The sequence below is a fragment of the Mytilus galloprovincialis genome, chromosome 8 (genome assembly GCF_965363235.1).
Source record: "Mytilus galloprovincialis chromosome 8, xbMytGall1.hap1.1, whole genome shotgun sequence".
Classification (NCBI taxonomy): Eukaryota; Metazoa; Mollusca; class Bivalvia; order Mytilida; family Mytilidae; genus Mytilus; species Mytilus galloprovincialis.
In genome coordinates this window covers 25,252,200-25,263,076 of record NC_134845.1, presented here as the reverse complement: position 1 = coordinate 25,263,076, position 10,877 = coordinate 25,252,200, and the positions used below count along the sequence as shown (strand labels likewise).

At 30.4% G+C, this 10,877-nt stretch overlaps 1 protein-coding gene across 3 annotated transcripts in view; it reads right to left on the bottom strand.

The window, feature by feature from the left end:
* Positions 1-2,509: 2,509 nt before the first annotated feature.
* Positions 2,510-10,877, bottom strand: part of LOC143085391 (phospholipid-transporting ATPase VD-like) — a 45,504-nt gene continuing 37,136 nt past the window's right edge. For all 3 annotated transcript variants that reach the window (XM_076261707.1, XM_076261706.1, XM_076261708.1), the window contains 2 exons: positions 10,071-10,258; positions 2,510-9,019 (listed from right to left, as the gene is read on the bottom strand). In XM_076261707.1, the coding sequence (XP_076117822.1) occupies positions 8,647-9,019; positions 10,071-10,258 (561 nt within the window). In that variant the 3' untranslated portion in view covers positions 2,510-8,646. The remainder of the gene's footprint in view (positions 9,020-10,070; positions 10,259-10,877) is intronic.

Here is a 10,877-nt window from a genome sequence, read left to right as displayed (position 1 = left end):
AGTGAAATAACAGACACAATGAACTTCTTGGAAAATTCAAAACAGAAAATCCTTGTAACAAATGACAAAATCAAAAGCTCAAACACATCAAACCAATGGTTAACAACAGTCATATTCCTGACTTGGTACAGGCATTGAAAATGGTGGATTAAACTTTGTTTAGTATCTATTTAAACCTCTCATTTGTATGACAGTCGCTTAAAATTCCATTATGTTGACAATACTGTTTGCAAATCAATTCAACATCAACATTTTTACTAAAATGTCAACTAGAGTGCACATGCTGAAATGTCTCGCCTTCTTTACTAACCATTGATATTATGTTGATAGTCCTACAAATAAAGCTTTACTACAACTATCACATAAAATGAACATGATCCAAGAAAATGAGGTCACAGTCATATAAACCAAACAAGAAATACATGTACACTTTACAATCAGTCAATACACTAAATATAGTTGACCTATAGTTTTCTAAGAAACCGACTTGACCAAGAAAATTAAACATGGACCAATCAACTATGAAAATGAGGTCAAGGTCTGAGGAACCATACTAGGCAGACATGTACAGGTTGCAATCCTTCCATACAACACCTATAGTTGATAGATTGCCTATAGTTTAAGAAAAAGACCAAAACCCCAAAAATTCCACTGAGCAATGAACTGTGAAAATCAGGTCAAGGTCAAATAAAACCTGGAAGACCGACATATACATCATAAAATATTTTCATACACCAAATATAGTTTACCTATTACATATAGTATTAGAAAAAAAGACCAAAACTTAACTTTGACCACTGAACCATGAAAATGAGATCAAGGTGAGATGACAGCTGTCAGTTGGACACCTCAAAATCATTCCATACACCAAATATAGTAAACCTGTTGCATACAGTATAAGAAAATCAGACCAAAACACAGAAACTTAACTAACCAATGAATTAATGAACTATGAAAATGAGGTCAAGGTCAGATGACACCTGCCAGTTGGACATATACACCTTACAATCCTTCCATACACCCTATTACTTATAGTAACTGAGGTATGGACTTGACAACCAAAACTTAACTTTGTTCACTGATCCATGAAATGAAGTTGAGGTCAAGTGAAAACTGTCTGACTGGCGTAGGGACCTTGCAAGGTACGCACATACCAAATATAGTTATCCTATTACTCATCATAAGAGAGAAATAAACATTACAAAAATTCTTTTCTTTTTTTTACAAGTAGTCACTGAACCATGAGAATGAGGTCAAGGACAATGGACATGTGACAGAAGGAAACATTGTAACATAAGGCATCTATATACAAAATATAAAGCATCCAAGTGTTCCACCTTCTAAAATATAAATCTTTTAAGAAGTAAGCCAACACTGCCATTGTGATCGCCAGATTAATAATACCCCTATGTTGAGCTTTTTGCGACAAAATTTGCAGGCTCGACAAAAATTAGAGTACATCAGTCTCTAAAGGAAATTGCACAACAAATTTTAAATTGAAACCTCAAGTCTTTGAAATAAAGTTTGTCTGAGAATTGAACAGTACCTCGAAAACTTATGTTGAACAATGAACCAAAAAAATGGGGTCATTATCAGGATTGCAAGACTGACATAGTCTCCTTACAATCATTCCACACACCAAATTTATAAACATATACTAAAATTGTGTACTACCCCTACCTACACTTTGAGCCATCCTCAAAATTCAATTATCACCCCTACCATGTGTTTTTAAACTGGTAACATTCCCTTTTTGTGTCTATGAAATGAAACATATAAATGAAATCTGGGAACCAGTATGTAAACAAAACAAAATATCTATGAACATTATATATCTACCCAAAAGAAACGTAGCTTGTGAAACAGCTGTGATTACAAAGTGCAACCTAAAGTATTGTGCAATCATCAGATTCCAAGTTTGTCTATTTTTGGGACACCTTTACATGTTTCATTGTGATTTGCTTAATGTCCAGTGGCGTGTACTTAATGCATATTCAGGAAAAGTAATTTATTTGACAATCCTTTACAAATCAACCAATTGTATAGCAAAATGAACCTGATGTTCAGTAGTTGTTTGTTGATGTGATTCATTAGTGTTTTTTTCGTTTCTTGTTTTTTATATAGATTAGACAGTTGGTTGTCTGGTTTGAATGGTTTAACACTAGTCATTTTTGGGGCCCTTTATAGCTTGCTGTTTAATGTGAGCGAAGGCTCCATGTTGAAGACTGTACTTCAAGTTTGAGCTATAATTGTTTTTCTTTTACAAATTGTGACTTGGAAGGAGAATGTCTTATTGGCACTCATACCACATCGTCTTTTATCTACTAACTAAGTTACTATACTAGATTTTTATACCCTTATATTGACAACACTTATACTAGATTTTTATACATTAAATTGACAACAACACTTTTACTAGGTTTTTGTAACCTATGATTTCAAGTATAAGCTGGAAACATTCTATCCCTGGAAAAGAAAACATTTATGTAGGAAGCAACAAACAACTGTATAATAAAAACATTTTATTTTAAAATACCAATATTTTTCTTTAATTCAAAAGTAAAATGGTCAGTATGTCCAGTGTTTATGGTGATAACATAAATAACATATCACATTTTGAAAATTTGCATAAACTTAAATGACAAATGTAAGTAGACACAATAGATATAATATAGTAACACTCCATCAACATGTCCCTGAATCTGGTACCCATTATCCCATAATTGTATACTGTTACAGCTGATTTCCTGATGCTTGTAGAGTAAAACTTTAGTTGGATTGCTTGCTTTGTTTAAACAAACATTAACCAAAGCTTTGTAATTAAGATTGACATCTTTAAACAATATATATAGGCATAGTTTGACCTGTATATATTATATTTGAATTTAATTGGGTGTTATCCTAATATGATTGTACAATATACAAACAAAGCAAGCAAGCTAACCAAAATTTGCTCTACATACATTAGGAAATTAGCTGTAATGGAAATCTGATTTTTCTATCATTTAGGATATATGGGTAGGAACCTGTAGTTTGCAGATTATTACTAGAACTGATACAAGTCGAAATACATAATGTTACAATAAATTGACAAACTATGTATAATGCACACCCTAATATTACATGTTATACTTTTTTAAATGAAGTTGTTTTTACCCAATCTAACCCCTTTTTCTATCTGATCTGAATTAATGAAATTAATGGAAATAACTAATTCATGAAATATTAGAGAGTTAAACAAAATTATTTTGCTTCCTGAATTATGAAAACCTGAAAAGGTTTTGATTTTTGATTCACAATAACGACATATCAATCAAACTAGACTTCCTTACTTTAAATAAACATATGATCTATATATAAATGTACAAGATGTTATTTCATAGGATCAAGAACCAGCATACCCTTCAAATTTAAATATTGATTTATTTAATTCAAAATATAACAATTATCAATAAAATTTTTGCGGTCGTATAAAAATTAGTCAGTTATCTACCCTTTTCATAAGATGCTATTGTAAGATTTGAATTATGTTTACTCAATTTACTAGAGAATTAACCAAAACTATGTCATCAAACAAATTTAATCTGGTTTAAAAAGTTGTAAAAGTGGTGATCCCTCAGGTTGAAGAAGTCAACAGGGGTACAGTTCTACTTGAAAATTTCATAATAAAAGAACTCCATACAAATTACATGGTAAATGTTCATACTGACTAGTATCTAAACATGGCTGGATGAATTACATCTACAGTATAACATCTGTATTTATGAATAATTGTACAAAATTAAAAGCATGGAATTTATTGCATAAGTTGGTCCCACAGAAACAGATAATGTTATATTAAATGTAATATCAAATAAATTTAATGTGATGAAGTCACACTACATGTATGTTTCATGTTGGATGGAAAATTTGTAAAATTTGTTGAACAGTTCTGAGAAAAATTCAAATCTAAAAATATTTAGATAATCCATAAAAATCCTTATATGAGAAACACTAACTTTCAATTGTAAAATGATTTTGGTAAAGAACTGCAGATTGAATTGTTATGTGTCTGTTCAACATTAAATAAAATTTGTCTCAAATATACATTATAGTGGTTACCAATACAGTGGATTCAATATTATTCGTTGGATACCAATTTTCGTAGATTTCGTGGGTACAGCTGAAACACGGAATTATATATTCAACAAATGTCAAATTTTCTATAGTTTTGTATGCAAACTTCGGCAAAACCAGGAAATTAAATATTCACAAACATGTGATTTTTCTTTCATCCACGAAAATTGGTACCCACGAAAATAGATGAATCAACAGTAGTATGCAATTGAAGCCTAAACTCTCACACCACAAAGTTGAATAAAAATATCCAGCAGAAGCCACAATAAGACATGAACACATTAAACATTGTCAAAGATAGAAATGAGCAAACCTCAGTGGAATGTATAAGATGGACACTCAAAATATTTGAAAGTAAAATTAGTTTTTATCAATCTTGCTTCCTATAATGGCAAATGTACAACATTTAACTGATGATTAACAAGTTACTGTGTCTAAAATATCTAGGTAAGTGACATATTCAATTAGTGATGCCATTAGGCTGATACAGTGCTAACACCAATATCTAAACCATCTGAATTGATATGTAGTGACCTGTTATTCAAACTATTGGAAAACAGTAATAAGCTTTTAAATTCACTAATGTTAAAACTCATACCTTTTGAGCTGCTGACCAAATATGAGGTCATTCTGTTTGGTTGTTTCTGACAAAAATGTGAAGAAAACATATTTCCTGGATGAATTGAGGGTCAAATGATATGATTGCAAATTAAAAATATGCCACAGACACATATTTGAAAGGCTTCAATGTTACTTGCTCTTTATACATATAGAATAAGAATGATTTTATCTAAAGCTAAACAAAGAAGATGTGGTATGATTGCCAATGAGACAACTATCTACTAAATGTATGTAAAGCTTTATAAAGGAGATGTGGTACAATTACCAATGAGACAACTATATTCTAGTACCAGAAACCAAATAAAATTAAGAATAGAAATTCAAAGAGCAGAAAACAGCCCAAGGCCACCAATGAATCTTCAACACAACAAGAAAATCCCTCACACAGAGGTGGGCTTCAGATTCAAATGTATGTAACATCAAAGGTCACATGTAACTAAACGTAATCTGTTTTGACTGTTTATATCCATCCCATATGCAAATGCAGTGTTTTCATTTCATTTTACCAAAGCAATATTTTTATATTGTTGTGAAACTATCTATCAAATTTAGCTCAACAAAACAGCACTTTATCAGTTAAAATTTAAATTACTGTGGATTCATTTATTATTCGTTGGGTACCAATTGTCTTGGGTATTAATACAGGTAAAACATGAATTAAAATGTTAATCGAATTACAAATTTTCTAAAAGATTGTATGCACTTTTGAAAAAACATGAAATTAAGTATTCATGAAGATGCATTTTCCTAAATCTACGAAATTTGGTAGTCGTGAAAATATAAAAACAGATTCTTCCTCATTGAGGTAATAAAAAGAAAGAATAATTTTAGATTACAGGAACTATCTATATATACACAAAGGTTTATAGCATCATTGCTTTAAATTTAACAACTATAAAAATACAAGAAGAATCTTAATTGTTTGATTGTCAAACGAAAAGTCAGGTCATGGATTATCAACTTGAACACAAATTACGATTATTATACGACACAATAGCCAAAATTTGTCAGTTTTGGTTCTACAAATTTCCCTTACTGGGCAGGAGTTCCATACGGCATCCCAGAAAAAACACAATTATACCTTACAGTTTACACACACAGGGGCGGATCCAGCCATTTAAAAAGGGGGGGGGGTCCTAACCCAGGATAAAGGGGGGGGGGGGTTCCAACCACATGTCCCCATTCAAATGCATTGATCGTCCAAATAAAAAGGGGGGTTCCAACCCCGGGACGCCACCCTCCCCCTCCCCTGGATCTGCCACTGACACATTTTCACTCTTTAGTCCAGTCACTTAATAGGCAACTTTATTTTTATTTCAAGTGTTGCAAAAACAAAGTTCATGCACCGTTACAAGTTTTATGCACAATACATTGTTTAAACAAGGGCCCCAGATAGCTTCAAATGGTTTGTATCGTAAAAAAAAGTTGTGCAATGTGAGAACTTATCTGGATGGGAATAAATAGCGATTAGGTGTATTCCAAGGGGTTAACATATGGAAGCCTTTTCAATAACTGTAAACAAAACTACATTCCCTAAATAATTTTCATTTCTGAAATCTAGAACAACAAAACTTCTTGAATTTTATATTCATTATTTAATTACTATTTCTTTTCAACTTCTAGTATCAATCATTCTTCAAAGAGATTAATTTTCAAGCAAATTTTGCATAATGAGCAAAAGATAGAAAACGTTAAATATATAAAAGGATCAGAGCTTTTATGGCTGCTCCTCATCTTAATATAAACCTATAATTATGTCAGTGGTAAATATTCTATATATACTTATTATTCTATAATGGGACTTTTGATTTAGCATTTCACAACTGTTTCAATGCTGAATTGTAAATTAACGATCGGAACAAATGGATTTTTTGACTTGTAAAGTTTAATATTTGTAGAGACAGCATAAAATGGATAGCTATATATTTGTAATTGAAAAATTCATGATTTCTTTAAAAGATTATCATAGAATTATAAATACACATCTTTTCTTAAGAGGAAATCTTGAGTGAAGTTCTCATTTTTTTAACACATATAAATGACAAAAGAATGTATAATATTGTTTACAAATATAGGCGGGATTTTTTTAAAAACTAAATGGATAAGATGCATAATCACACTGCTATAGAATATATATAAAAAAACAATTGTGTGAATAATTCAATGAAACTAAAATATTACCTTTCACACTCTTACAATAAATACACATTTTACATTATAACATATAAATATATCTTTCATTTAACAAATATATACAGCAAATCTTTAAGTTTATAACAACACACACACATACACACAACTATAGCACTAAATGAAATATGTAAGCTATGTTACTATTGGTTAAATATATGACAGTGATCACATGATACATGTACAAGAAACATTTGGTTAATCATATGACACATCACATGATACAAATAAATTAAATAAAATTATAAACTAATCACAAAACCCAAATCACTGGTTTGAAAATATTACAGAACATTAAATATGCACACTAACACAATTAATGGCTGGATTCCTGATATGATTTGCATAACAAAATGTGTCTACAATTCTTCTTCTCATAGTACGGTCCTCCTCTCTCGGAGCACCAATGCTACAGGGTCATGAAAAGTCAAAACCCTTTATTAATCTAAAGAAAAATGATCTCTCTGCCTATTTTTTTGGTTCTTTTCACTCTTTCACTGTTCATACTTGTAATTTAAAACTCACATTTATATTGTAAAAACTCAAAAACAGATTTTTTTCAATTTTCAAGTGAATCTGATGTTAATTTTTATTTTTAAAGCATATTATCCTTGGACAATACTCTTCACAATAGTTATAAAATGTTGTAGGTGAAAAAGAGTTCAACAGTTAAGAGCTACATTTTGTCTACATTAAAAATTATATAGAAGTACAGGAAATTATTGCTTTCCCTAGTGAAAACAATTGTTGCTGAATACCCTATGTTAAATATTGAACTAATTTCAAGACATGACTATATAAAATGAGATGTTATATATATTCTGATTTATTCTAAACGCTAAAAATTTGTAAATACCTCCATTACGTATTGTCAAAATAATTATTAAATGTACGCATAAAATGAGTGACAGTGATAAGTTGAGAATGAATAGAGATGATTCGTTTAATTTGTCTGTATCTTTGATGTTTTGATTTCAGATTCATATTTTATTATGCTGCTTATAATTATGACTATTGTAATTCCTATCACTTTTATCAAAACATGGAGTGTTGTAGGAATGAATTAATGCCCTAAAATATCAGAAAACTATTTTTTTTATCTTTCTAAAGCTCAAATACACATTACTGCACAGATGTTTTTTGACTGCAGACACACATACTTGTTTATTTCATTAAGCTTTTTATTGACTGCTATTATCCTCCCCCTTAAGTATATTCACATATTGCTTCAGCTTGAAATCAACCCTGGAAGGGTAGGACCATATTGATTTTGTCCTCTTTTGCTTAACAATAGTTAATATTTTCATAATCTGATATATACAGTTATAAAAATTCATAAACATGAAAACTTCATATCACAACTTTTGGTTGATTGTTTACAGCTAAAAAATTATCTTGCAAAATCCAACAATTGCAAAAGATAACTTTTTATATTTCTAATTCATAAAACTATTTTACAACTTTAAAATCTGAATCACAATTTAATTAAACTTTTAACAATATTCACAACAGCACACACAAGCTTAAAGCTTCTCTCCCATACATATTTTTTTATCACTTTATATATGACATATGATGTATGTCCTAATAGTATACATCTTTCATGATTTAACACAATGAAACAGGTTAAGAAATCATGAAATGGTTCAAAATAAATGTACAAAATAAACAAAAAGAAACTGAAAGACATGGCATCAATGGATTTGTGTGAAGACGTTATCACATTTCTGTATGTTCATAACCAGAATTAACGTGAGACTTTCCATTTCTGAATGTCACATCACCGTTCCTCTGTCTCGTATGATTAGAGTCTGGGATGTTATTGGTGAGACCATTAATATCGTGTGTATCTTTGTCCCTCTGTCTCGTATGATTAGAGTCTGTGATGTTATTGGTAAGACCGTTAATATCGTTTGTATCTTTGTCAATGATATCTGGACTAGTACTACAACTTGCCACATTTCCATCCTTTTCGTTCAGAGATCTTTCTTCCATTTCTCTCAGGTGTATCATCTCCTGCTCTTTCTCCCACAATTGAGCACGCACAATTTCATCTGGATTTATTGTCCTATGTAACACTCGAACTACAAATCTGTTAAAGACAAATTAGTATTAATCAGCCATTAAAACAAGCTTAAGATTAAGATGAAAAAATGTAGAAAGTCTTATGACACTTAAGAGACTCGACCAAACTACCGATTAACCAGACGTTGGTTTACCTTTGTTTGAAATCTTATATACAAAAGTAGTGATAACTTTGTTAATGTATGTTCTTGACACTGGAAAATATTGTGCTGGCTTCATTTTCCATAATTCCAAGATAAAAATAAAATTTATAAAATATATCCTTGAGTTAATTTGATCTTTAAGGAAGAGAGGTTATTCTATTTCTATCTTCACATTAGAGAGGTTATACTATTTCTATCTTCACATTAGAGAGGTTATACTATTTCTATCTTCACATTAGAGAGGTTATACTATTTCTATCTTCACATTAGAGTCGTTATACTATTTCTATCTTCACATTAGAGAGGTTATACTATTTCTATCTTCACATTAGAGTGGTTCTATCTTCATATTAGAGAGGTTATACTATTTCTATCTTCACATTAGAGTGGTTATACTATTTCTATCTTCACATTAGAGAGGTTATACTATTTCTATCTTCACATTAGAGTGGTTATACTATTTCTATCTTCACATTAGAGTGGTTCTATCTTCATATTAGAGAGGTTATACTATTTCTATCTTCACATTAGAGTGGTTATACTATTTCTATCTTCACATTAGAGTGGTTATACTATTTCTATCTTCACATTAGAGAGGTTATACTATTTCTATCTTCACATTAGAGAGGTTATACTATTTCTATCTTCACATTAGAGAGGTTATACTATTTCTATCTTCACATTGGAGTGGTTATACTATTTCTATCTTCACATTAGAGTGGTTATACTATTTCTATCTTCACATTAGAGAGGTTATACTATTTCTATCTTCACATTAGAGAGGTTATACTATTTCTATCTTCACATTAGAGAGGCTATACTATTTCTATCTTCACATTGGAGTGGTTATACTATTTCTATCTTCACATTAGAGTGGTTATACTATTTCTATCTTCACATTAGAGAGCTACATACCTTGGTAATAGACATGTCAACAATGTCAAGACAACAGTGATAAAATGGATGGGTTGCGTCATAGTGTTCTGCATTACCCAGTATGGATTAGACGGATGATCAAATGAAAACCAAATGGCATTGATGACAATAGCAAATAACCAATATACCAAGAAACTTAATATAGTGATTAACCATTGAGGCCAAATCTGAAATAAAAATATCGTTGTATGATATATCAAATTCTGAGAAACTACTGCTATTTATGTCTTTCTTATAGCATTTACTTTCAAAAAGTTACTTTAAAAAATTATATTTTTTTTTATCTTTAGTGTATATAATGCACAAAATTAATGTTAAAAGTTGCACATTTACAACACCAAATATGCAGTAGGAAAATGAGTGCTTTTAAGTGACACTAGTAGCAGAATTTTTCTAAATAGTAATGCCTGATTTTTAATTATTTTAAACAAAATCTAAAAATTATGGAAGCAAATAAATTTGTGAATACCAAAGATATTCAGTTACAGCTTAAGGAAATATTTAATTACATTACTAAATATTTAAGAATTGAATGCTTCCTTTTGTAATTTTAATGGGGTATCAAAGCATTGACTGAAGCAGATCTTTACACTAAAAATGTGTGCATCTTCAATGCTTTATCATCTCTATCAAAATACAGAACGATGATTCAAGTTGGTGACCTTCTGCTGTTGTTTTTTTTCTATGGTCGGGTTGTTTTCTCTTTGGCACATTCCCCATTTCCATTCTCAATTTTATTATAACTACATCTGTATGCTATAACCATGAAATTTCTAGTATTCCTAT